The 27,509-nt window shown below is 35.1% G+C and overlaps 6 protein-coding genes across 10 annotated transcripts in view; 1 reads left to right on the top strand and 5 right to left on the bottom strand.

Annotated features, from left to right (window-relative positions):
• Window positions 1-7,828, bottom strand: part of form3 (FH2 domain-containing protein formin 3) — a 35,138-nt gene extending 27,310 nt beyond the window's left edge. Inside the window, exons 1-2 of one of the 2 annotated variants that reach the window (XM_090156753.1) lie at window positions 6,897-7,828; window positions 6,569-6,750 (exon numbers count right to left, since the gene is read on the bottom strand). In XM_090156753.1, the coding sequence (XP_090012879.1) occupies window positions 6,569-6,750; window positions 6,897-7,276 (562 nt within the window). In that variant the 5' untranslated portion in view covers window positions 7,277-7,828. Of the gene's footprint in view, window positions 1-6,568; window positions 6,792-6,896 lie in introns of both variants that reach the window. The other variant, XM_090156754.1, reaches the window with a different exon arrangement.
• Window positions 7,829-8,928: 1,100 nt separating this feature from the next.
• On the bottom strand, window positions 8,929-11,032 carry alpha-PheRS (phenylalanine--tRNA ligase alpha subunit). Of its 2 annotated transcripts, none has more exons than XM_090155142.1 (8): window positions 10,846-11,032; window positions 10,598-10,735; window positions 10,312-10,535; window positions 10,032-10,253; window positions 9,762-9,962; window positions 9,420-9,700; window positions 9,152-9,344; window positions 8,929-9,080 (listed from the first exon to the last, which is right to left on the bottom strand). In XM_090155142.1, exons 1-8 carry the CDS (start codon window positions 10,981-10,983, stop codon window positions 8,975-8,977), a joined length of 1,503 nt encoding a protein of 500 aa, XP_090011268.1. In that variant the 5' UTR covers window positions 10,984-11,032; the 3' UTR covers window positions 8,929-8,974. The 2 variants fall into 2 exon arrangements, with proteins under 2 accessions (XP_090011268.1, XP_090011270.1); XM_090155144.1 differs by having other exon boundaries at window positions 10,598-10,776; window positions 10,846-10,968.
• A 1,374-nt stretch (window positions 11,033-12,406) lies between these two features.
• On the bottom strand, window positions 12,407-14,360 carry Alg11 (ALG11 alpha-1,2-mannosyltransferase). 2 transcript variants are annotated; one of them, XM_090156421.1, is made up of 4 exons: window positions 14,264-14,360; window positions 13,841-14,077; window positions 12,821-13,770; window positions 12,407-12,754 (listed from the first exon to the last, which is right to left on the bottom strand). In XM_090156421.1, the coding sequence occupies exons 1-4, from the start codon at window positions 14,272-14,274 to the stop codon at window positions 12,486-12,488; spliced, it is 1,467 nt and encodes a 488-aa protein (XP_090012547.1). In that variant the 5' UTR covers window positions 14,275-14,360; the 3' UTR covers window positions 12,407-12,485. The 2 variants fall into 2 exon arrangements, with proteins under 2 accessions (XP_090012547.1, XP_090012548.1); XM_090156422.1 differs by having other exon boundaries at window positions 13,841-14,132; window positions 14,264-14,305.
• A 1,168-nt stretch (window positions 14,361-15,528) lies between these two features.
• On the bottom strand, window positions 15,529-18,960 carry SH3PX1 (sorting nexin 33-like protein SH3PX1). Of its 2 annotated transcripts, none has more exons than XM_090156543.1 (13): window positions 18,846-18,960; window positions 18,468-18,554; window positions 18,162-18,401; window positions 17,967-18,094; window positions 17,499-17,589; window positions 17,314-17,439; window positions 17,131-17,245; window positions 16,826-17,060; window positions 16,640-16,743; window positions 16,500-16,577; window positions 16,367-16,443; window positions 16,002-16,301; window positions 15,529-15,939 (listed from the first exon to the last, which is right to left on the bottom strand). In XM_090156543.1, exons 1-13 carry the CDS (start codon window positions 18,861-18,863, stop codon window positions 15,883-15,885), a joined length of 1,656 nt encoding a protein of 551 aa, XP_090012669.1. In that variant the 5' UTR covers window positions 18,864-18,960; the 3' UTR covers window positions 15,529-15,882. The 2 variants fall into 2 exon arrangements, with proteins under 2 accessions (XP_090012669.1, XP_090012668.1); XM_090156542.1 differs by lacking the exon at window positions 18,846-18,960 and adding an exon at window positions 18,626-18,829.
• Window positions 18,961-19,022: 62 nt separating this feature from the next.
• Window positions 19,023-23,983, bottom strand: Hsp110 (heat shock protein 70Cb). The gene is made up of 12 exons (XM_090156771.1): window positions 23,724-23,983; window positions 23,305-23,503; window positions 23,122-23,244; window positions 22,823-23,050; window positions 22,505-22,749; window positions 22,362-22,438; window positions 21,898-22,290; window positions 21,162-21,697; window positions 20,990-21,097; window positions 20,115-20,276; window positions 19,938-20,057; window positions 19,023-19,863 (listed from the first exon to the last, which is right to left on the bottom strand). The coding sequence occupies exons 1-12, from the start codon at window positions 23,828-23,830 to the stop codon at window positions 19,678-19,680; spliced, it is 2,484 nt and encodes an 827-aa protein (XP_090012897.1). The 5' UTR covers window positions 23,831-23,983; the 3' UTR covers window positions 19,023-19,677.
• Window positions 23,984-24,431: 448 nt separating this feature from the next.
• Window positions 24,432-27,509, top strand: LOC149932051 (uncharacterized). The gene is made up of 3 exons (XM_090156775.1): window positions 24,432-25,211; window positions 25,416-26,771; window positions 26,831-27,509. Exons 2-3 carry the CDS (start codon window positions 25,545-25,547, stop codon window positions 27,128-27,130), a joined length of 1,527 nt encoding a protein of 508 aa, XP_090012901.1. The 5' UTR covers window positions 24,432-25,211; window positions 25,416-25,544; the 3' UTR covers window positions 27,131-27,509.

Genomic DNA, 27,509 nt, shown 5'->3' with positions numbered 1-27,509 from the left:
GGGTCAGAAAAATTGCACCAAAATATTCGAACGTTAGTGAGGCCCTTTAAGAAATGTATTAAAATATTGTCAAGTAGAATTTAAGCAACGTATCACGTACGCGTTTGAGCTTCAACCTTTTAAAAATTTTCGCAATATTTTTTGAATTGTTAGTTCAAACATGACCCGAAATTTATTGACGTAACTTTGCATATACATGATTATTATATTTAATAATTTATTGATTTATTAACTTATTTACGAGACAAGCTTATATATATTAATAATAATCACAAACAATAATAACAATGCACCACCATAGGCCGAAGTCATCTAGCGACTTTTATTGCGTTTAATTAAGGCTTACTTTTCGTAGGAGGGTGGTAGAAAGCCCATTATACCACGCGAGCCAACAGCTCCATACACTAACTATTAACGTTAACCTCCACAAGTTTTTATGGGAAGCGGGAAACCGAAGAATTCGGAGTAAAACCCCTTTAAGTGGGGAAAACTCAACGCGGAAGGAATTGTTCCGAGTTTTCACCCAGTTAATCGCTTTATACGTGTACCTTCGAATATCGAATACATGTAGATATTCGTTTTTCCTGATCCAATAGTCGAATATTCGAAAATGACGGTAAAAAGTATTAACAAAAACAGTTCTTCGAACTGAAAAAACAGTTTAGAGTTCGTTATAGGTGCAACCTTAAAGGGACATATATTATTTTTATTGTTGATTAATATGTCAAACTCATTGAAAGTATTCAAAAATATTCCTGTGAACAACAGAATGACGTCATTCAGCTTTCAAATCATAGTCCACTGCTCCTCCAATTTTTAACACCAAATCTTTGATCCAATTTTGCCCACAAAGGTATCCATATTTATATTTATTTTCTTCCCTACACATTTAACATTAAAATTTAAAAATTTAATATTAATATAATGTATTATTTATTTATTTATTACAGTAATCTGCAACAAAAATAAAATAATAATAATAATAATACATTTTAAAATTTAATGTTAAATGTGTAGGGAAGAAAATAAATATAAATATGGATACCTTTGTGGGCAAAATTGGATCAAAAATTTTGTGTTAAAAATTCGGAGGAACAGTGGACGGTGATTTTAGATGCTTATAATAAATACTATAGAACCAATACTATAGAATAAATACTATAGAATAAATACTATAGAACCAATACTATGGAACCAATAGTATAGAATAAATACTATAGAATAAATACTATAGAACCAATACTATAGCATAAATACTATAGCATAAATACTATAGCATAAATACTATAGCATAAATACTATATCATAAATACTATAGCATAAATACTATAGAATAAATACTATAGAACCAATACTATAGAATAAATACTATAGAACCAATACTATAGAATAAATACTACATAATAAATACTACATAATGAATACTTTATAATAAATACTATATAATAAATAATGTATAATAAAGCGGTCCAAAGAGGAAACGCCGCCTCTGTTTTGAGCACCTTTCGGCCGGGTGCTTCTTTGGAAGACTGCCTTTTCAATTTGACTTACATTTTTCGGTTTTGTTTTATTTCTTTTTTTCTATTTGTAACTTTAGAAAAGTAATAATTTTTGTCGTATTTATTAAACCTTACAGAATATATAAATACTATATAATAAATAATATACAATAAATATTATATAATAAATATTATACAATAAATATTACATAATAAATATTATACAATAAATCTATATTATACATATTATACAATAAATATTACATAATAAATATTATACAATAAATCTATATTATACATATTATACAATAAATCTATATTATAAATATTATACAATAAATCTATATTATAAATATTATACAATAAATCTATATTATAAATATTATACAATAAATCTATATTATAAATATTATACAATAAATATATATTATAAATATTATACAATAAATCTATATTATAAATATTATACAATAAATCTATATTATAAATATTATACAATAAATCTATATTATAAATATTATACAATAAATCTATATTATAAATATTTTACAATAAATCTATATTATAAATATTTTACAATAAATCTATATTATAAATATTATACAATAAATCTATATAATAAATATTATACAATAAATCTATATTATAAATATTAAAAAATAAATATATATTATAAATATTATACAATAAATCTATATAATAAATATAATACAATAAATCTATATAATACATATTATACAATAAATCTATATAATAAATATTATACAATAAATTATGTATAATATGTATATATATAGACTATGTGGAAAAAGGCTCGGTATTTCTCGTATTATGAAATCTTTCCTTCCGAATATAACGAACAAAAGAAATTTAGATAAAAATGAAAAACAGTGAATTTACGGCTGATAGAGCATTGCTTTTCTTTACATAATCTTTGGATAAAACGGAAAACGTTCTTCCTCATTGACAAGAAACGCCATTGATAAAGATAATTTTAAGGTTCACCTATGCGCGTATATAATTCTAAACATTGGATGTTCCAGCTGGTAATACAGTCAAAGTAAGGAGGGAGGTCATCCGATGGTTGTACTTCGGTGTCAGCTAACCACCGCCTTTTAAAGGACGCGTATACTATCAATTTTCGTAGACTGCCGTTTTTGAAGTCGAAAAAACTTGGGAAGGAAAATTAATACTATATAGCAAAAAAAATGTCTAGTTTTATAGAAAGAACGGGCTTCAGTCTTAAAAAGGGTATTTAACCCAATTCGACTGGTTTTTCGATCGCAAGGTTTTTTGTTTTAAGTCATTTGAAGGAACCCTCTTGAACGAGCGGGAAACGTGGACGTCGATTTCTGAGCGTCGTCGGCAGATTGAAATTACAAACCGCACTCGATAATTTATTATGTTGAAAAAACCGTTCAGTTGGGTCGGCTATTTCATAGAAAATATGTAAAAGGAATAGCAAGTTAGGTTGGCTATTCCATAGAAAATATACAAAAGAAAAAACAGCTTTAGCTCAGACAACGTGCTTTAAAGGGAGTATAAACTATCATATTAATAGTGGATCAACGAATTTCAAATAATTTATTTTAAAAAAGCAGTTTAGTTTGGTCGGCTATTCCATTGAAGATTTGTAAGAGGAATAGCAACTCTAGCTCAGACAACGTGCTTTAAAGGGAGTTTAAACTATCATATTTATAGAGGATTAACAAATTTCATATAAATTATTATTAAAAAAACTCCAGTTCAGTTAGGTCGGCTATTTCTCAGAAAATATGCAAGAGGAATAGAAACTATAGCGCTTTAAAGGGAGTATAAACGACCATATGTATATCAACGAATTTCACACCATTTATTATTTAAAAAAAGCAGTTCAGTTAGGTCGGCTATTCGATAGAAGATATGCAAGAGGAATAGAAACTTTAGCTCAGACAACGTGCTTTAAAGGGAGTTTAAGCTATCATATTTATAGTGTATCAACAAATTTCACATAAATTATTATTTTAAAAAGCAGTTCAGTTAGGTCGGCTATTCGATAGAAGATATGCAAGAGGAATAGAAACTTTAGCTCAGACAACGTGCTTTAAAGGGAGTTTAAGCTATCATATTTATAGTGTATCAACAAATTTCACATAAATTATTATTTTAAAAAGCAGTTCAGTTAGGTCGGCTATTCAATAAAAGATATGCAAGAAGAATAGCAACTCTAGCTCAGACAACGTGCTTTAAAGGGAGTATAAATTATCATAAAAATTTAACACTTCTGCCACTAGTTTAAACGGAAGCTAGAGATGATTGGCGCTAGTTTCGTTTAAAAACCAGTTCTAGCACGTGTTAGCAGATGATTTTTTGATTTAATTCATACTCCCTTTAAAATGTATATCTGTGTTTTAAAGCTAAGGTTTTAATCAATTTTGCGCGTGAAAATATGTTTCAATAATCGAAGGCTTGAGTCATATTACCGGCTTTAAGTTCCCCGAGACGTTAAATCGGTGAAGGGTTTTCAATGGGAATTCTAGGGAGTATAAAAATTGACGGTAATTCAACGACATTCGTGTTTTTGATGATGGCATTTCTAGGGCTAGAAACTAGCAAAATTCTGACACAAGATTATGGAGCCATTGTAAAAATTCAAAATAAGTCGTGACATCGAGATAATCTTACGTATTTTAACTAATTGAAGACCATTTTAGATCTGGTACCAACCCATAAAAGCAAACAAGCGGGTTTTCTCCAAGCCATATAAAAATGTTGCCACCGCAGAGACATCAATACGTTAAAAAAGACAGAAAGGCCTATAATTACGAAAGACTAAGTCGTCGGTGGGGGGACCACTTTGTTCAAACATTCGAGACTCTAGTTTTTAAGGAACTACAAGATAATAGTTATTCGTGGCCATAAATTAAAAACGTTCGCCCTACACGCTAATGTATTAAGAAGGAAACAAAATAATTACTGAGGTGTCTCGCTCTACGTTTTTAATAACACGTTTCGAACTAAGAACTTCGAGAAGTAGATGATCAAACAACATTTTTTTAACTTCTAATTTTCGTATATTATTATACTCTTATATATCTCAGTCGAAAATCTCGGTATTATTGTCGGCTCCGACCTCGGGTAAGAACTTTTTGCGTCCTAAGTATAATAGTAGGTAGCTCCTTTTCTCCTCCTAATGACTTTGTTTCGACGATAAAAAAAATGTTTTACGGACACATAGACGAGTGAAATTTCAGAAAGTATAATATTCATCCGAGCAGCTCCGTTATACGCTGCAAAGAAGCGTGTGACGAATGTCAAAAGCGGAGATATATCCAAGGCTTAATCTAGAATTTAAATTACAGGGGGGCCAACAAATTACCAGTACACCCTGGAGGACAAAGTGGATATACGGCGGTAATTTGGGGGAACCGAATAAAATAGTAATAAAACAATCGTACACTTTCACCAGGCGACGAGTCTAAGAACGCGAAAATCCACTCTGAAATTCCCCCTTTTTACGTTCCAGTCAGACTTCTCGTCTAATTCTTAAAATATTCAAAACAAGCTAATTGTCACTTTAACAACGGTAATAAAATGGTCGACGCGCGCAAAAAAAAAACACTACACCTACATTTAATGAGTTTGTGTGGGCCACGGAAAAGAACCAGAAGAATTAATGATTGGAATACATTTTGTTCATCCAATTACTTTTATTTTCGCGTCGTGGTTATCATTGTTTAGGTTTCTAAAAGTTTGGCGTTTTCAAAAAAATAAACAGTACCCTTCAAAAATGTTACGCGGCGAATATTAGTAATTAGAGTGAATTGGTGTTATTAAAAGGACCTTCCAGTTTTTTAGGGTCATATAACTCTCGACGGAAACGTTGGAAAAACACGAATAAACCGTGTTTTCCAGGGTCGTCCCTCCATCGCCGTAAACAAGCGGAAATGATACGTACAAATTAGTCTAAAACTGGGAAATTATGTTAAACCGCGAAACTCATTAACACCCTCGTATATTTGGTAGTTTTGTTTCAAGAAAAAAAATTACTCCAGTGGCTTACTTCAACAGTGAAATAGATAAGTTACTATAGGTGGTTTTATTTGCCTGTTCTGGGTTTTTAGAGCAGGTTCAAAAGTGTAGCCCTATGACGTCATTTTACTCCAATTCTATCTTGACGAAAAAACGAGTTGGAGTAAGAAGGGAGTAGTTAGAGGTTAAAGGTTATATATTTGTTTTGTTTTTAAGATGGCGACCGGTGGTGAGATCATCAATCTAGGACTCATTTTTCTTATTTATTTAATAATAATAATAATCAGCTAGGTTAATACCCATGACACCACCTTAGGTCTAAGTCATCGAGCAACTTTTAAAGTCATTAAAAAGCATTTAACAATTGGATATTCGTTATTAAAAGCTTGCCACATGTGAAGATGTTCAAAACCCGTTATGTTTTCGTGAAACGAAATTAAAGCAGACGAATTTTCTATAAGCTAAATTACTCCCTCTACACCTCCTTTCGAGGAGGTGTAAAAAGTGTAAAGTTTGAGCTCTGGAACAAGCGAACAAAATTCGGGACAAGGTAAATCTTACCCCGAGAACAGGGGAATAAAACGTTTTAGGGTAAAAAGTTTGCACTTTTTGTCCTGGGACAGGCGAAAAAAAACCACCTTGTACAGTGTCTAGCTGATGTCTCTTCAGAACCCAACACCTATCTAGGACTAGGGTGATTATAGGCTTCGTGCGTAGTTTAAATTTTGGTTTAAATTGAATGTATGAAAGCTGTGTGCTCGTTCAAAATTATCTCCGCGCAACAGCTGAAAGTTCAACCGGAAAACCGAAATTCAAAGGCCGTCTGTTATTTCTTCACATATTTAGTTGACCGATTTTAAGGCAGATTGGCTGGCGCTATATTTCCTAAGCTCGAAGCCTATAAGCTGATTATTAATCTATGTGTAAACAATTAGTCCGTTAGTTCATGAGAAATCGTTTTTGCGCATGGATTTAACAATGCGACTGTGGGTAAGTCAACATAATTGGATTTTACCCCGAATTAGGTCTTAAAAATAAGAGAGAGGTAGAAGACTCACCGGCGGCCAATTTCAAGGTATATTCCCCGTTTTCCACGATGTGGTCTAATCCTATTCTGGAATCCATGACTGCGCGGACACAGTGGACGCATTCCAACTGCACTAGAGCGTCGGAGAAACGACCGTATCCTCTCTCGCACAACTTGGGCAAAGAATCCAAGAGTACCGTCAGCCCTCCATGTCTGTGTGGATGAACGGAGAAGGACGAGAATGACTAGGCTGACTAAAAAAGCGCGACTTACAGATAGATAGATAGAGAGAGAGAGAGAGAGAGAGAGAGAGACGGGGAAAAGGGGAATGGTGTGTTGTTGATACGAATAGAACGTACCGCAGGAAGGCGGCGATCCAGCCACCCTCGCGATCTTCTGGCTCTCCCCTGGAGGCCGCGAGTTTCCTTCGTAGGTCGTTGTAGGTTCTGACGGATGGTACTCGAAGAGCTCGCACAAACTCTTCAGCTTCGACGTCGGCCGAGCGCCGCTGTCCGCTTCTTCCGTGGAGGGGTGAGACTTTTTCCTCGTCGTTTCGCGTCGAATAACTTTCCCCTTCGCGTCGACTTTCGCTGGCACCGCCGTGGGTCCAACTGTTGAAACAGGCTCTCCTTATAAGGTCGGCCCAGTGTTTGGAATTGTGTGGGACGGGCGCGCTGCTGCTGCTGCTCGCGGACAACGACAACGACGACTCTTTGCCTCCTTCAGGCGCCAGAACCATATTAATAAGTCCTCTCTTTTTCCCAATTTGTAGCCTTGGCCCACCTTCGCGCTCTTCCGTAATATCTCTCGTCGGAAGAAAGCCCGCGCTTTTTTCCAAGTTCGTCTTCGAGATCCCCCCACACGCACCCGCAACCCCGGATTGCCACTGTCCGTCGTGGACCAACGATGACGAATCGTTATTATTACGGAAAATTGAGGGAATTAAAACGACTTGTTCTCCGCGCGAACACTCATTAACCAATTAGTTTGTTTTTAGAGAGACGTTCGCGGCGGGCTCGCGGGGATTTCTAAACGGCGTCTGTCGTACACACGACTGAATACGACTTTACTAAAGGCTCTTCAAGCTCTAAAAGGGGTTCTTTGAATTTTAACAAACTCATTCGGGCCGGAATTTCGCGCTAGTTTCTTAATTCGGCGTAATAGAAAACCGCTACAACCATTTTGATACGCGGTGACTATACTACATTTCGCGCCCGTACCAAAAGACGACTGGCGTATTTTTAAACGCGAGAGCCCTTCGCAACTTTTCAATAGGCCTAGAATAATGCCAATCTCTCCCGAACTAGTAATAAGTTGACTTGTCGGATGAGTTTTGAAGAGAGAGAAAAAGAAGGAAAGTTCCCTCCCAACTCCTCCTCGCCGCTTATAGGCGTACAACGAGGAACCACATGTGGAAATATCTTGGTTCTCTCTCCCTGCTTTCCAAAACACGGGGAAAAAAGAACAGATAAGGGCAGATTAGGAACTATTTTTTTTTGTATGTGTGTATATATACGAAAACATTTAAGCCAGAATTCGTCTAGGAAAAATGTAAGGCGCGATGAAATATTTGGGTCGACGCGTTTTTTTTTTGACGTGTGGTTCGAAAAGTAAAAGTTTAATATTCAAAATAAATGCGTTATTGCCCTAAAACAACGGCGAAAGTAAAACGATTTTTACCAGCCGATAAAATATGGGGAGCGTTAAAGACTTTATTTGCTTAATATGGAAAATAAATGTACGAGTAAGAATGATAAAAGGGAAAACAAATATTTGAAAACTCGTTTGGCGAGTTTTTTTTCTTAGGAGGAAGTTCTCTTCGTATGCCAAAATCATTTCGAAATTTGACAGAGGCAACGATTTGCCATTTATTGTCATTTAAAATTCGTAACCTCTACACCCCCTCCAAAACGAAAATTATCGCTTCCAGATTTATCCTTTTTAGTTTTAAAAATCAAAGATGTTAAATCTTTGTATGAAGCGCTCTTTATAACACTACTATGTTCAGAGGTTTTCGGGAAAAAGTGACTACTACCATACCACCATCTATTGACCGATTAATTATTTGTCTTTCGCAAATGCACTATTGCCATCTATTTTTCAGTCGCATCAGAAAAAACATGGGGGCTCCCCCTTACTTATTCCGGTATTTCACAGAGGCACTATCGCCATCTGTGAGCACACTTTATCTGGTTATGGTGAAATTATTGCGGAATGTCCGGAATCCAGACCAGAGATATAAGAAATGTATAGACCTTTATATACGTTTCCTATATCTATGATCCAGAGTTCCAGAGACACTGCATTTTTTTATATGAAATATTACTTCAGTTTTTAAACAATAATTTTTTTTAAATATATTGTAACTTTTCAAAGAAAGGATTCTACAAATTAATATTGCAATAACATTTTAATAATAAAATCTTTGAAATATAAATTATTTATTTAGCCTGCAAATAGGATTATCATAAACCATTTGCAAATTAACTTTGGGTCCCACTAAATCCCTTATATTATCAATTCCATATTTAATCATTGTCGGTCTGAAAAAAAAAAGTAAATGGTGTTCATAAAACAAATGATATTAAGAAAATAGGAATGACATGTTATTTACCTTTCTAAAGAAAGTCCCCAAGCAATTACAGATACTCCGTTTGGAAGGCCCATGGGCAAAAGCATTTCAGGTCGGAAAACACCAGAATTTCCAACTTCTACCCACTTTCTCAAACCAGAATGGTAGCTAAATATTTCCATACTAGGTTCCGTATACGGATTATAGGCAGGTTTGAATCTGATCTGTTCAATTCCTTGAATAGTAATTTTCGAAATTGAAGTTTTTATCACAAAAATGTAAGATTTATTGGGCAAAATATCTTTCATACCCATTTTCTCAAAAAACTGTTGTAACACGCCCATAAGATCTCCCAAAGTAAGTCCTATATCCGCAACGACACCTTCAATTTGATGAAATTCCGCCAAATGGGTTGCGTCTAAGCTTTCATTACGAAAAACTCTGTCGATACTGAAGTACTTAACGGGCTTGAATATTTTGGTTTCTTGATATTCCTGCCCTAATTTATAAAGCATTCGAGCACTGACAGCGGTTGTATGGGTCCTCAAAACATTCTTCATAGCCTCCTCAATTTTCCACTCGCACTTATAGCTTGAAAAGGTAAAAAAAATTTGAAATTATTGGCTAAATATTCAATTCTCATCCCATTTACCCCTGAGATCCAAAGCCACCAACTGAATGAACCATTTTGACCCTTTCTAAATAATCATTTGGGAATTCTCTGGCATTGGCTGGATCTAATAAGAAAAAAGTATCTTGCGCATCCCGAGCTGGATGTTGTTGTGGTTGAAAAAGGGCATCAAAATTCCAGAAAGAACTTTCAATATAATTATTGGTGGGCATTTCACTGAAACTATAATACCAAAAGTTTAGTTTAGGAACAAAACAACTGCCACAACAAAAACCTTTTAAGAAAACAAACCCCATTTCTAAGAAAATTCGCCTAAATTCCTCTCTAACTTTGAGTAGTGGATGCAAATGCCCACAGTCTGGAGGAACACCCAAGGCTTTGAAATTATAACTTTTAAATTGTTGGTTTTTCCAAGAACCACTGGCAATCATCTCCGGAGTTAGATCAGTTTCTGGCTTGGAAATTGAAGTGGAAAAAGAGGGTCCTTTACTTATTTGAAAACTTTTGATGGTTCTAAAGGGAATAATAAAACTTAAGACAATGGAAACAAGAATTCCACGATTTATATTACGTCTCTTGCAAGAGTTTCCTCTTTTTGAGGTCTTGCTTTTGACTTTCCAATAAGCCAGTTGATCCGGAAGAGTCTTTTAATAAAGCCTTAAGACTCTCTTGAACCTCATCAACTATGCTGTCTACCTTACGAAGTACTATTGGTGGAGTACTGGATTTATCTAACCGAATCCATCCAGAAGACATAGCCTTATTAAAACCCACTTTTGCATTTGGAACTATTTGCTAAATAAACAGGAAATTACATTGACCAAATGAAAACTGCACAATAAAAAGAGCTTCCAAACCATTAGTTCCTTTTGAGAGATGCCTGATGTTGGAACTGCGTTATAAACAGCGGCTTCATGGCTACCCTTTTCAGCAATTTCCCGGCCTTCTCCAGTTAATTCCCAACGTTTCACATTAATTTGTTCGGCTTCAACGACCTAGCAAAGGAGGCGTTTGTTTTCAATTTGATCCCCAACCCCTACGTTCTCATTTTCAGGTTTCAACAGCTAGCCAAGGCTTAAAAACAATTCAGAATCAGTAATCATACATCACCAAGAGCTTGGATACTCTTTAGCGCTCCAACTACTTTTTGATGATCCTCTCCTAATTCTTCGGCAAGCGATACCGAATTTACACTTTCATTAGTTTTACTTAAAATGTTCAACAGAGAATCTACTAAAGCCATTTTGACAGCTGCTGAAAACGTGCCGAGGTGCCGATTTCAACGTAGTACAGCGTTGCCAGTTCCGGAAACTCAAATTATCGTACCACAGCTAAAAAGTTATCGATCTCCGAAAAAATTATCGTTTGCCTGAAAACTGGCGGTAGATTTAAATTGTGTGAAATAGTGACGTTAAGCTTAGTTTTAAAAATCGCAGTTACTTTTGGTTTTCAGTCCATTAAAAAAACAAGTTGGCAAGCCAAAATATACCTCTCCTCGGAAGAGTTTTTAATTTTCTTGAAGCGTAGCTGTATCCGTGGTTCTGCGGTAAAACGCTCACCTGTCGTTCAAGAGGGCTCGGGTTCAAATCCAGGCCGATTAAAAAATTATACTACACCCAAGGACAAAAAGAGGGCGCTTTTGGAAAAACCTTTTCCCTGATTCTAAGAAACTGCGTATGCAGTGATTACCCTTTGCCCCGAAAATGCGAACGCGTTCGCAGGCCTGACAGACAGACCCACAGACAGACACGGTGGTTGTATAACCCCTCCTAGGGTACAAACAAAGAGTATAAAAACTACGTAACCTAGAGATATAATGACGGTCGAAAGCAGTAAAGGAAGTTGTAGCAACCGGGGGGGAAGGCACTCAGTGAATTTGCACTTCAAATTTCGGTACCGCAGCGCCACTACGGCAGTATTTAGTACAATAAATAATAAAACCGGAGAAAAATGGCAGTTACGGTGTTGCGGAGGTGCTAAATTTGGCATTTTGGATATTTAATTGTCTAATATCTGTCAATTCAAAAAAGTGACAGTAATTGGTTACTGTTTCGTGATTTTTTTAGTTAGAATTTGTGGATTCGTTGTTTCGGTGTTTATTTTCAAAAAGTGAAGAATAACGTTGCCAAGTCTTAAAGGTAACCAATTCCTTAAGGAATTTTCAAGAATGTTGAACTAAATCAAAATGATTGCCACTTAAAACTGCCGTATTGGCGCTGCGGTACCGAAATTTGAAGTGCAAATTCACTGAGTGACTTCCCCCCCGGTTGCTACAACTTCCTTTACTGCTTTCGACCGTCATTATATCTCTAGGTTACGTAGTTTTTATACTCTTTGGTACAAAGTCCCCTCGGAGAGGTAATTATCGTATATTATCGTACGTGTGAGCTGAATTATCGAAAAATGCGTACTATATAGGGGTACGCCTTATCGTACATCCCAAAAATTATCATACTTCTGGTAACGCTGACGTAGTATGAGGGGGGGGGTCGGAATAAAGGTTTACAAGTTTTTTGTGTATATATCGGGGGGGGGGGGGGAACTTCACAACAGGCGCGTAATTAAAAAACAACCTAAAGAAAAATAATTTTTTTTTTTACTCTACAGGGGAAAAAAGTGGGAGTTGCACAAATTTAAAATAAATATGAAATTTAAAACTTGAGACATAACTTTTAAATGATTTACTTCATAATAATTTTACATATATTAAAACATAAATATTCCTAAATTTAACTAATGAAGAAATCACAAAATCTTTTCGATAAATAAGAGAAATTTTTTAGAAAATTCTCCATCGGAAAATTTTTTAACAGATTGCCTTGCATTCTGTTTTACAGCCAAACATTTATCCAGAGACATTTGCCTTATACGATGAAGGGTATTGGTGTAGGAATCTACATCATCGGCTAAGTAACCCGTTTCTTTGCCCTTGTAATTGACCACAATGTCAAGCTTTGGACCTCCAGAATTATGTGCGAGTGTAAGTACTCCAGCAGCCATCATTTCAACAACACCTATAAAATAAAACACATGGTTTAAAATAACTGACTTTAGTGGGAGGAAATATAATGAAAATATACCAATTCCAAAATGCTCATTCCACATGGAATGAATTCCAACACTAGCTTGGGCCATTTCCTCTTTAAGCTCTTCAAATGGAATGTTAAGTTTAAACACAACATTTTCTTGTACGTTCAGTTCTTGGCACAGCTTCTTTAGAGAGTGAACGCGGTTGTCATCTTCCTCTGTTCGGCAACTTCCAATTAGAACCAAGAAGCTATTCTTCTTTATGTCTTCGGACCCACTCGATAAGAACTTGGCAAATGCTTGAATTTGAAGGGGATGATTCTTTTCCGGTCTGAACTGTGCCACGGAAATTACCTTCCAGTCTTTCTTAGTTTTTTTCTTTTCAGTTTCGTCATTTAATGGAATGGTGGAAAATTCCTCTATCCCACATGGAGGATATATGAGGTGCAATTTGCTAGATCCATCTAATTTCCACAATTTAAGGATGTGGTTTTTAGTCCAAGTTGAATTAACTGATACGATATCAGCAGACTTCCCAGCAAGACCATAAAGTAAGGCAAATATGTGATAATATATTAATTTTCCTCGAGTCAACAGTGGGCTTCTCGTGATGAAACTACGGTTGTTGTGAGTAGAGACTTTACTGGAAACTTTTTCCAACATGTCTGTGCTAATCGTTGGATAATGAACATAGCATCCAACTTTGCAACCACCCAAGATTTTGAACAAAGGTAAAGTGAACGCATATCCCATACTGTCAATATAGACATCAGGAACAAATTTAACTAAGGCTTCCAATCCCAAGACTAGTGATCCTAAACTTTGACCCAAAAGGGTGAAAAGTGGGTATATGTCTGCTTCTACCCATCTACGCCTTTTGAGAAAAACAAATTGAATTGGCTGAGTGATGTTGATATTAAATCTGGATTTGGCTCTAGATAATATCTCGTTAGGCGATAACTGTATGTCTCCAGTGTAGACCACGCAAAGGATATCAGGATATCTGACAATTATATTTCATGGAAAACAAGTTAATAACAAGTTTAAGTAAAACTGGTGATTCTGCTGCGTACTTTTCTTGCAAGGTCTTAATGGCCATCCACAAAACGCGTTCTCCTCCACCACAGGCATTACAATAAGGATGAAAAAAAGCGACGCTAAAGAGAAATTTATCACCAATGAACACTTCATTTTGTTGCTTTTTAAGAACTTTCTGTAGAAAAATCCTGGCCAGAAATAAAATGAAAAAGAAAGACAGGCACGCGTATGCCGCAAATTGTGTCACCAGTCCAATCATATTGCAAAGGAATCTGAAAAGAAGATCGATCAAGTCGGATAAACAAATTTAAGATTGACGGGCCAAGGCTACAAAATGAAAAATAATGTAATAAAATAATTATTTTTAAATAAATTTACAATAAATGTACAACATCCACAATGTAAATATTCTACCGAGAAAATTTGTCACATTTTTTAATTAAATTAACAATACTCACTCTATAAGCATTTTACTGATAAAACGTATCACATCTCAGCTTAAAATTCTATGTTTGACTCACAGAAAATATCTCTGGTATGTATGAATCAGCGTTGTCGCTTGCTAGATCGTGAAAATGAAATGTCCCAAACTATCGATTTCAGAAATAAATTATCGTACGCTTAAATATTGGCGGTAACTTTGAATTTTCGCGGAATATTAACGAAAACACTAATCAACGTAATAAACCTGTTTCCTCCTCAAAATGTTTGTCTTTTTTTGCTTCTTAGTAGGGATGCACCTATATCAAAGATAATTTAAACTCGTACCCTATATTCGAAATCACTCTCTCGCGCGTTGCCGATAGCGTTTACCCATTTCCCGCTGGAACTCAAAAAAAAATCGCTCCATGGTTTGCGCCTTACCGCAACCGATGGAGCCCGATTTTTCTGAGGTCACGTGCCGGAAAAGGGTAAACGCTTCGTAACAAAACCCCTCAATGGGAAAGCTCTCAGAATTCGAATCTAGGGTACGAGTTTAAAGGGAATATAACCTCAGGTATTTGGTGTGGAACACCAACGTTTGCAGCTCTGGCCGCTCTTGCCTTTGGCTTTAAAACTGTTTGGTGCCACTGTACAAGGAAAATTAGAAAATTGAAGGGGTGTTCCGTAAAGATTGCTTTGCGGGTTATATTCCCTTTAAATTATCTTTGCCTATATGGATACAGCCGATATACCGGCGCTATTATTGGACGATTTTAACAAAGTTATCTATCATAACAGTAGTGCATATGATAAAATCATTGAAAAAGAGGGCTCAGTCATACCATTTTATTATAATTTTTCGTGATACATATTTTCTATTACAAATCGAATATCGTTTTTTTAATTATAACTCCATGTCTAAAAAAGGTATGATCTCGCTTCTGAAGTCTGGCGTACGTGACATGGCCAATTAAATAAAATATTATCATTAGTTAGTTAATCGAGAATTTTCTTATTTTTAAATTTTTTCTTCTAGAAAAATAGGCCGATGTATCGGTGCATCCCTTCTTCTTAGTGTTTCATATATTTGTGCCTCTATTCCACAGTAATTCTTGTAAATTCTCGTATAGGCATTAAACTTGGTCCTAGTTATAAATTTATGATAATTGAAAAAAATTAAGATAATAAAAATAATTTAAATAAACTGTTTTGTTTAACTTAATGCGTGAATAGTCAGTAACTTCTCCCATATGCTTAGGCAATTTATTTATTGAAGCATTTTCTATTTCTCCTTTGTATATTTTATTTGTTAGTAAAGCAAAATATCTTTCACAATTTCAGTATCATTAATCAAAAATATACCGTTGGAAAAGCCAATAAATTTTCTCAATACACAGAGCTTAACAATTTTTTGATTAAAATTAGAAATCAATACACTTTAAAAGAGAAAAATTCTTTCAAGAATAAATAGGAAATATTTGTTATAGATTTTTTGAAAAAGAATAATACATTTTATCTATTTAAAAATAAAGGAATGCTGTAGTGTATTATTTTAGGAAGACGTATTATGTGTAGCATAACACGATGAAATATAATTTGTCTTTCATAATTTGTATAAATTCTATATAGACTAAATTTTCATAATGATGAGTTACTAATCCGTGGTAACAGAATCGTATTTAGCGAGAGCATCCTGTAGTTCACTGGCAATCTTAAAAAGTAATTTTTTTTATAAATTTTGTGAGTGATAAGAATGAAGTTGTTTCAAAATACCTTATTATAAAAATTAATTTGTCCCGTTAGGAAAACTTGCATAATGTATTTAAAGTCCCGCACTTGCTCATGTTGAAAGTGCGACATTTCCGCCAAAGTTGCGTAAGATACCACTTCCGTTCTTTGAGAAACAGCAGCAACTACCGATTCATTCGATACTTTTCCTTCCTCTCCTAATTTTTTATATTCTCTTTTTTTACTCAAGGCACCCTTATGGACGTGCAAAATATCTGGCCACGAGGCCAACATTCCTTTGTATTCGTGCATCATATCACACAAATGATCATAATCATTCTTAGGCTAAAAGCACATTAAAACAAATTTTGGACTTTTATTAAATATAATTTTCTGGTATGCATTTATACCTGTTCTTCGTAAAGTTTTCCTATTTTATCATATGTTTCTCCTGTACTTTTTACAGCTTCTTTTAATTCGGAATAATCTGAAATGTCAATTTCAATGTTAAAAAAGGAAAATGAAAAATAATCAGTATCATACGTTCTTTTTCCTCCAAATCAAAAGCAGCTCCTAAATCTTTAATAGCAAAAGCTACTTTTTCAAATTCTCTTTTATAAGCTATAAAATTAAATTAAAATTTATTTTTTTAAGCAAAAAATACAAATTTATGTTCTTCTTACGGCCTTGAAACTTTTTGGTCTGATCCAAACAAAGGGCATGAAGAGCTTTTACGCTTTCATCCATTTTAAGGGTGAATTTTCCAAAATTATCAGTTTGCCTCTCTCTAATAAAAAATAACGAATAGAAATAAAATTACGTGCAGAAATTTAAACTTAACAATTCTCAACTAATGGTCATCTCTTTACACAGTGCCGAGGTCCAAAGGCGCTTGTGGTGCTTTTATTGCGTGACAAAACGAGGCTCCCTGCAGTTCGTCTTTCTCTGCCCTACGTTTCCCCGCTTTCCACCTTTTTTCATCGTTGCACGTCAAGAAATGCATCCAAACATCACTTTTGGACAAAACCGGATGATTACATATTCTCGTCACCCACGATTGTAATTGAGTCATACGCCGAGTTATAAAATCTTCCTGGTAACGGCCTGTCATAAAAAGGTAAACGTATAGTTAGGTATTTAAAACCTTGAAAAAAATATTAAAAAGGAAAAATACCAGTGACTTGTTTCTCAGGTAATGGAGGAACTGGTATTAATGTAAATTTAGACTCTAAACGTTCGTGTAACCAATCAAAATGTTTGTACCTTCGACTTGTTTGGATGTTGTTGAACTAACACACATTAGGTAATATTAATTATTCAAAATTTACGTGAAATTTGTGCAATAAAGTTATATTACCGATGGTGTTATTTGATATGCAATATAGCTTTTAAGGCCTTTTAATTTAGATTCCTTTTTAGGAGACGCTATTTGACAAGTATAAGGATTACTACTTGGCTCCCAGATTATTTCTGAGCCAGTATCCTATTTCAAAAATCAATCGTCACATATTTAAGAACCAACCACCTGAATTTTTAATTTACCAGTATAGTAACAAAGCACTCAGAGGGTACGTTAATTTTTGTATTTCCTAAAATAAATGACTCTCCTCCAGATTTCACAAAAGTTGAAAACCTAGAAAAAAAATTCATTACTTTTCTATTGATATATGACAAAAAAGGTACTTAACAATGAGACCGCAAAAAATTATTTTATAAAGATACAATATTATAAACTAAGCCTGACTATTTAAAGTTTTTAAACCCAAATAATTAAAAGCATATTTAAGCATTTTTGATGCAAAACTGCAACCTAGGTAGAGATACTTTCGTGCGCTTCTGAAGGCTATTGTATTTTATACTAAAAATTGTGCAAATTGCAACCAAAATATAATTGTCTCAGACAAGTATACTATTTGACTTTCGTTTCAAATATCAAGGCATTTTTACTTAAATTAATGCAATTAATTGGACAAGGGTATTTAGTGCTCGCTCAGTTAAAAAGTAAAATACCTATTAAAATTTCTCCTAACAGGTGCCTTTCCTAAAGTGTCACTTTTGAAACCCTCATTTTTCATTGTTGTCGTATGCATGTCCGATACTTCCGCACCTCGGTAAGGTGCCACAGCACTCTGAGTGTCCTAAAGAAGTGGTTCAAAGTTTGTAATTAGTTAAGTAATTAATGAATAATTAAACAGAACTTCATACATGTCCACTATATGTAGAATCATTGTCGTCATCGTCCCAATCATCATCCCAGTCATTTCCTGCATCGTAGTTGGACGACGTTTGTCTTTGTGTTTCCGCTACGTAAGCATCTGGTAAAGGAGGTGGAGGCATCGATGGGGGAGGAGGGGATGTTGGGGTGTAAGGTTCCACATAACCAGCGGGAAAAAGTCCCACTTCTCCCCGACTGTTCACACCTTCCCACCATCCTTCTCCAACATCCTAAAATTTTAAATTTATCTGAATTAAATTGTATGAATGGTACAATAACAATCATAATAAACCAACCTGTCGTGTTACTCTTAATATTTCATTAGTGAATATACTTAATTCCCCTGAAGTTGGTTGCGCCTCAAAATCATACAAAACTTTAACCTGAAAATTGTTTTAAAATATTCACTTTAAATATTCAACGTAAAGAGCCACAATCACCCTAAGGACCCCACTTGATTATTTGTCATGCTCATAAATAAAATGCATTAAGCCTTGGACTATTCTTCTTTTTCAGTAAACTAGTATTAAGATAATGATGTTATAATTAGCAACGTTGCTAATTTATATTAGCAAAAATAAAAAGATAATTATTCGTATTTAACACAGGCTTAACACTAATTATGAAAATCCAAAACGCCTCTTCCCGTCTTCCGGGGGGAAAAGAACATTTACCTGAAATGTATCCGCCATTAGGTGAACAACATATTTAGCCAATGACGTTTTTGTCACATGTTCAGCAATAAACGTCCAACTTCGGGATTAACTTCTATTAAAAAGTTGGTAGTGGGGTAGCGTGACCGGTCTTTAAATCCCTAATTTTCGCCCCATTTCGCAATAATTAAAGATAAATTAAATGTCAACAATTTATTGTGAAAAGAAAATACGAAATAATTATTCCAAGGCGACAAAATAAATTAAAAGTTAAAAAAAATTAGAGCAATCAAATTTGTTAATTTATTTTGTTTAACTATTATCTTCTCCTTTAAACCAAAAATATCTTCCTTCAAAAGATATTTTACACAAATTTTCATTTTCTGTGTGGACTAAAAATTTTATCACGAAATTTTGACATTTTTTCTTTCAAAAATTAAATAAACGTGTAAAAACAAAACAAAAAATGCGCTTTGTAAGCACTGTTATGGTTACTCGTGTTTCCTAACATTGAAAAGAAAGTGCAGTCATTTTTTAGTAACTGTCTAGGTAGTCTTGAACTCAACAATACGCTGCTCTTTGATTTATATAATTTTCAACTTTGTCTTGACGGAATGCATTTGGTTAATGCTTTAATAACTGGACCTTTTTATACAATACCCATATAGGTTTTAGTTTTACACAGATTCTGAATTTTTTTGGTTATTAGGAATAATGTTAAGCATTTTTTATGTTAAACGCGAATAATTTTGCCATCCACTTTCAACTGTGTTTAGTTTGTAATTTTTTCTTTACCAATCACGAACTAAGTTAAAAAGCTTCGAAGACGGCAAAAAACTTAAGATTAAAACTTTTAATCAGTTTCCATCGTCTCTTGGGACTGACTTTGCGATTGACTTTCATTGTTCTTTGAAGGAGACTCATTGGTCTTATTTCCATCCTCACCACTACCTGCATCCGCTGTACCATTATTATCCGGAGGTAATTCTACTTTTGGTTTAGGTTTATTCAAAACCGATTTCACTGTTGATTCGAATAACTGGTAAAAAAGGCAAAATTGAGAAAATTAATAATAAGTTATAATAAAAAAAAATTCAAAATTCATTTATTTACCTCTTTCTCTTGTCGGATTTGGGACACCAAGACGGGAGGATTGTGATGTAAATTGCAGGAATTTAAAGCACCAACTTGCTTATCAAACCATTCTTGTTTCTCATCTAAGGCTTTACGAACCTATAAAAGAGAAATAACATTATTTCAGCCCATAATTGGAAAAATTTATAGGTGTACCTTTCCCATTTCAGGTTCCTCAATATGAATGTATTGTTCATCTTTTGAATTATATAATTGAACCGCTTTCCTAACTAACTGCAAAGAACGTCCAAATTCTTCAATTGCTAGTGGCCTTTCTTCAGATTCTCTCATTCTATCAACAATAGGTTGCCCAATTTTCTAAACAAAAGAGTAATTTTGGTGACAGGATCTAACTAATACGACACGATATCAGTTACCAATATTGAAATTTTACCAATTCATTAGAACTATCAAAAGGTTGATAATCAAGAGAAAAAACTGTATTGGTATTGGGCTGCGCGAGTACTCGATCATCATAGAGTACCCGACAAGTTCTTAGGTTGGGTACCCCAAATCGTAACTCTATTAAGAGAAATGCAATACTCGTTGATTGAGTGTCGAAAATTTACATACTCTGGTATTAGAATAAGCCGCCTTGCTGAATTCGTATAAATTTAGTAGTTTAAATGTTTTAATCCAGTTAATCAGTCAACTTATCTATGAATTGTTAAGTTATGAATTATCATATATCAAGTTTCAGTTATGAATAATCAAGTATACCATTATGGATAATTAAAAAAAATTACCCGAAAAAAAAAACTTGAGAGAGTACCCAAACGTTTTTCTCAACTACTCTAGTACTTGATTACCCGACTCAATACTCGTCGAAAAAAATTCAGATACTCGGTACCAGACTAGATTGGCTAAAACCACTACTCGCACAGCCCTATATTGGTATCAATTTGCCATAGCAGTAAGAAAACCAGTATAATTTAAACTCAAAATTGGGATCAGTATCACAAATCAGTTAAATTACAATATTAGCCATCATGTCTAAATTTCAATTCAAGTGTTAATTTTTCTCAACCCACTTTTAATTGAGAATGTTTTTCAAGGTAGACACTCTTAGATTGATCTTCTCCTTCATCATAGAGCCAATTTTCGGTGTCATTTAAGAGATTCATAAATGCTTCCTTATCCTTAAAATTGGAAATTAAACAATTAGCTCAATACTGATAATTTGTTTCATTTTAGGATACCTACAGCTTCCGAAACATATTTCTCAAGAGAATCACTCAGTTTATCTCTCATTTCGTATACATATTCTTCAACAGCGTTTTTGGCATCTGCCTTTTCCTTTTCCATACGATCTTGTTGAATCATATTTGCCTCAGCTTGAACAAAATTGTTCAGCTCGGTTTGGGAAAGCTGAGGCAAATCAGCTTCAATTGGCAACTTGATAGACTTCGTTTTAATTTTGTTTTTCTTTTGAGATGATTGGCTTTGGTCCTTATCCATTTCTTCATCGGCATTGTTGATTTCCCCATTCGGTTTCACATCGTCTTCCTTCGATTTTTTGGGTGAAGTCTGGTTTTTATTGTTGGGCTCAGTACCAGCTTGTTCCTGATCATCCATCGGTTCACTTCCTTGACTTTCATTTTGCTCGCTAGCTGTAACCTTTTCGTAAAGTGTAGCAGAGCTAACACCAAATATTCCATGAATATTGATGTGAACTTTGACCTCCACTTTAGAACTTTCACCCTCCGCAGTAGGAGTAACCTTTTGAACTAGGTAACTACCTGTAATTAAAATAAATTATCTTTTTCATTGCCCATTAAGTAAATTTTTCAAATATTATAATCACTACACATGGTATTAGATTTATTTCTTAGCAAATTAGATTATCCCTTAATAACCACGGAATGTCAGGATTCTACTCATTAGCAGCCAAAAATTCTTAACTATTTTAATTTAAGGTCTTTTAAATAAAAATACAAACCTAAGTGGTTGTTAAGAGGAAATGGAATGTTTGCATTATCCGAGTATTTTCCTTGAACAGTGAATGGTTCTGTTCTCATGAAAGTTAACTTCTTGTAAAATGGTATTTTGTGATATCTGGGGAAAACTTCCATTTCTCCATTTTCAGCTTTGTCTGCATTCCAAAGCAACTTGATGGGGTACGGTTGGATGTCGCTGATTTCGAAATCCCTAACTTTGAAAGCCGGAGAAAGCATGGCGCATTGCAAAGCACACCCGCGTGCTACGGCTTCGTCCAAGTTAAGAGTTGTACTTGGCTCTTTGCCAAAAACAGTCTGAATGAGTCGCTTTATGGCTGGAATCCGCGTTGATCCGCCGACTAATTCCACAGCTTCTATCTCCTCAAGTTTAAGCTCTAAAAAATATGATTATTTACGACTCTCAAGTACCAATATGAGATAAGATCAAATTTCTTTAAGATCTTACTAGCTTCTGTTAATATCTTCCTCATGGTATGTTCAACTTTTGATAGAAGGTTCTCGCACATTTTCTCAAAATCATCTCTAAATAAATGAGAAAGAAAAAGTTAAGAACCAAAGCCAACTAAATTTCTAAACAATTATTATTACCGGCACAATCTTCCAGCCACATCTTTATCTTCCATGAAGCACTCAATATTTAAGGGCAGTTTATTAGTGTTAGCACTCATTTGTTTTTTCAGTTTTTCAGACTCTGTCAATAATCTTATGACAGCCCGGCGATTATTCATCACATCAAGATTATACCTAGCACGGAAATCATCCGCAAAGTAACGAACTATAGCATTGTCAAAATCCCTTCCTCCAACATTGGCCTCCCAAACTGTTGCTAAAATCTGAAAATTAAAAAAGGTAATAATTTAAGCTCTGTAAAGGAAGTAATTTATAATACAATGTTGAATATAATACTTTTAATTTTCCTTTTGTGAAAGCGCAAGCAGTTATTTGCAAAGAAGAATGGCCCATATCCATGAAAACTATATTGCGTGGCTTCTCCTCAGGCAAATCTTGTTTATAAAAACCGTAAGACAGTGCAACTGCCGTTGGCTCGTTCATGAGCCTTAATACATCAAGTCCGGCAATTTGGGCTGATTCGAGTAAAGCTCTTCTCTCAGCATCAGTGAAGAAAGTTGGTACCTAAAATATATTGAATGGATAATTAGCTTTAGGCTTCAATTATGAAATTAAAATATTACTAAAATACCCACAGATATAACACAGTCAGTAACTTTAATTTTTAAATTAGATTCAGCTATTTCTTTTAACTTAGTCAGCAGCATAGCAGTGATCTGCTGTACGGAAAATGTTGTGTCTTCATTTAAATACCTTACCTGTAAAAAAGAAGTCTTAAGCATGCGGAACTTAAAACAAAGTTAAAAAATATTACATACTTTAATTCCTATGTTATCCCCGGGTAGTTCACAAACAGTGAAAGGTAAATAGGTTACTTCTTGCTGTACAGCTGGATCTCTGAACTTCCGACCAATTAACCGTTTGAATCCATATACTGTATTTTTCAAATTAGTAACTTGTTTGTTTTTTGCAGAAACACCCAAATCACGGGATCTGTCTCCAAAAGCTACATATGAACTGGAAAAAGTTAGTTTTAATTTTCAGTATTACAGATCTATCATGGTTCTAGCAAGCAAGAGGGAAGTTCCTAAAATGAATAAAACTATTTCCCTAATGTTCAGTAATAGGATATTTTTTTGATGCAGTCAAGAGACTAGAATCTTCTATTGGGGCCATTTGGATTGGGGTGGTGGTAGATAATGCCGAAGCCGCGTTTTCAAGCCTTGGCAATACTTACGGAGTAACTCTTTGACTGTATTCGTTCGCTAATGTTTCGATTCCTCCGGCTCTAGCAACCGCTATAAAACAATTTTCGTTACCAAAATCGAAACCGATAACGGACATTTTTCCTTTCTAATTATTATAGTACACGATAAAACAGTAAAATAGAATTTGGTTTCTAATGAACGACCACCACACAATAAAGGAACACCGAGTCACCGACAGACAACAGACAATCTCTCGGACCGCTAACGTGCTCGGGAAAGAAAGAGAAATTTCTAGAAAGTTCTTTAGCATAACACGCGCGTTTCATCATCACTTATTCTGAATTCTTATTGGTTAATATCCAATACCCCTCATTGATTGGTGATTAGTGGTCTGTCGTGTTGTTTCTTTTGACCATGCGCGGTTTTTTCAAATTTTTGTTTGCCTTTTTCTGGGTTTCCTTATAATTTAATGTGATTTCATTGCTTAACTAATAATTATAGAAAAAATTAATAGCTTAGATTTTCTCATTAAAGCAATGTATAAAATAATTTCCACCGCAACATGTAACGAGTGTAGAAAAACACTTAGACGTTTCTTTAGTAAATAGATAAAGTGGGGGGGCGAGCCGGGCCGTCGCCCATTGCCGCTAAAAAATTTACCACACTCAGTTTCGCCCATGCATTTCGACCGGGGCCGCGAGACCTCTAAGCATGGCCCTGCGCAAGGATGATCACCCTTGTATTGTGCGTGATGACAGCAGCACCTTAACCAGGATTTGATTTCAGGGTGGGCACGCAATGGAAACAAATAAAAAAAAATAAAAAATTGTACATACAACCATACGGTCCAGGGTGGGCACGGCCCGACCGCCCCCCCCGCCCTGGTTACGGCCCTGGATGACAGTTCAAACTCTTAATTTCTCCGTTTAAACAAGCTATTCCACCTATTTGATTAAATTGTGTAATTTATATTTTCTAGTCAGGCCCGGTGTTACGGTGTGCGGGGCCCTAGGCAGTAAGAGGTGAGATTAGGTGGTTTTTTTTGCTTGTCCGGGGACAAAAAGTGTAAACTTTTTACCCTAAAACGTTTTATTCGCCTGTTCTCGGGGTAAGATTTACCCTGTCCCGAATTTTGTTCGCTTGTTCCGGAGTATTAGGGTTACACTTTTTACTCCTCCTCGAAAGGAGGTGTAGAGGGAGTAATCTAGTTTTGTCGTCTGCTTAAATTTCGTTTCACGAAAATATGATGGGGAAACTTTTTATAAATAACCTTTAACCTTTAAATACTCCCTTTCTACTCCAACTCGTTTTTTTCGTCAAGACAGAATTGTAGTAAAATGACGTCATATAGCTACACTTTTTAACCTGCTCAAAAAACCCAGAACAGGCGAAAAAAAACCACCTATTGTAGCCCAAAAGGTTTGACACTGAAAGCGGGGCCCCCGGAAAGCACTGTGATGCGCGGGGCCCTAGGCGGTCGCCTCGCTCCCCTTGCCCTAACGCCGGCCCTGTTTCAAGTAAATATAATTGACGGATTTTGAAATGACGTTTTAGCGCGCGACACTACAGTTACATGTCTTGGGCACACAGCCTTCTTTGCGAGCTTTTTTGACCATAACATGTAGAGGTATTTTCACGCGCAAAATGATTTTTAAAAGCCGTCAATTTGATTGTGAAGTTAATTTAGAGCTTGACAATCTTGTTTCTCTTGTCGCGGACAGCACGTCACAGCAGACGAAAGAACAAAATATTGACCCTTTGGTGTAAAATGTTTTTGAGACTCCACGAAATGAACTTTATAACTTACTGCGAAACTACGTAATAGTTATGTACTTAATTTAGTTGGTAAAATGTCTGTTAAAGTTGGATTGGGTCATAGTGAAAATGATTTAGAAATTCAGGGGGAAATAGACTTTGACTTCTTCGATAGTAGGCCCAGAAGCCCCAGATTGCTTCTGGAGGCTAAACAAGAGGGGCCAGAGTTTAAGAACTTTTCTCAAAATGAGCTTAAAGAAGAAATACAAGACCAAAGAGGTTCTCAGTTGGTCAACTCTTTACCATCTACATCCAAGACTGCCCATAAAACTGATTCGTACCCAAAAAAGAAAAGTCTAAAGCAAAATAGACATACCCACGAACAACCAAGTTTATTGCAAAAAGATTCCTCAAAGTTTGGAGAAAATTTGAAACACTCACGTAAAATTATCAAAACAAATGTTGTAATTCCGAGACTAGAAAGTGAAAATGAACACATTTCTTCAGAAAAGAAGTCAAGTGTTAAAGTATTAACAGAGCAACGCAGCATGTCCAATGACAGTATATTTATGGATATTAGCAAAGCAGATGAAGCTAGTAGTAGCGGAGGCACAAGCTCTCAGTCGTCTAGCATTTCCATGTCAGATTTAGATGAAGAATCTTCTATAAGCGAAGATTCTATAGAGGGTCTAACTGATTCCGAATCAATAACTGATGTTACTCCCTTACATTCGCCTTATTTTTGCGATAGTCCTAGACCACAATCAACTTGCGGCAAGTTAATAGAAAAACCAAAACAAAGATCTAAAATGCTGCTAACTAAATCTCTAGATAAAGAAATGGATTACTCGGAAGATAGCGCTTCAAATCCTGAGAGCTTTTCCCGAAAAAAGAAAGACAATGTACGATTTGAAGATGAAAATCATATAGAAACTACCTCAACCGATCAATCTAACGGACCAATTGATTTGAATGTTCTGGTGGCAGCTATAAAGAAACTAGAAGTGCAACAGAATCAGTTTTTAAATGTATCCAAATCCAGAAATTGCTCTACTCCGCCAATTGGGGCACACTCTCGTCCCCTTTTACATAGAGCTACTGCCAATAAAACCCGGAAAAATATGTCATTCTCGAATGACGAAGTTAGAAGAATAGACCAGGAAAACCAACGATTATTAAAGAAGATCGTAACTCAACAGACTCGACAAAAATCAAAGCCAGGATTTGCCTCAAATTCTACTCTTCCATCGAGAGGTTTGTACACACCCTCATCTCAAGTTAACCGTAGACGGAGGCAGAGACAAATAGAAATAGAAAATGTGGTACGTATTTCACGCATACCATAGCTGCCCTGATCATTAACTAATACCAATTTTTACAGGCAATACTAAATAGAATCCAAGCGGCAAAGCCTTCTTTGGAACTTACAAGATCGCACTTATTAAGAGATTACAATAGATTGGTGACAGGATCACCTAGTTTCGGTTGTGTCTCTTCATCGCGACCCTCAAGTTCCAGTCAAAGCATATCTGCTAGAAATCCCGGAAGACACTTTTCTAGATCTTTCAGTTTAAGTAGCCTGCCAACCTCTGCAGAATCTCATAGTTCGCTTGGTCTCTTAAAGGGGAGGAAAAAATTGGATTCAGCGCCTGCCGAGAGCAGACAAAGAAACTCTCAATAACATTATCAAGAATTAGGCAATTTATCAGTGCAGTATTATTAGTGTTAAACACATATGCAGTTATTTAAGATACTTCGAAGATCCAAGATCTTAGAGGGACTAATTTAGTTTTTAGTTCGTAGGGTTTTATAGTTAGGTATTAACTTGACAAATCTTACGCCTTGTGACTGAATTGTTGAAAACGCAATAGCGATACAGAATTAGTATAGGATTTATCATTTTCCTAATGCTTTCCCCTTGACACTTTTAATTGGCATTTTTAATGTAATATTTTTTCATTTATAAGAACTATCTTGTGAGGTGAATAAGCAATTTAAACCGCTCCCTCCATTTTTTTTTCAATAATTCTGGCTATTAATTACTGTTAACTACTATGGTG

The sequence above is a fragment of the Leiobunum rupestre genome, chromosome 8, assembly GCF_980474605.1.
Source record: "Leiobunum rupestre chromosome 8, qqLeiRupe1.1.hap1, whole genome shotgun sequence".
Classification (NCBI taxonomy): domain Eukaryota; kingdom Metazoa; phylum Arthropoda; class Arachnida; order Opiliones; family Sclerosomatidae; genus Leiobunum; species Leiobunum rupestre.
The sequence above is the reverse complement of the archived record's forward strand: the minus strand, read 5'-3'. Positions and strand labels throughout refer to the sequence as shown.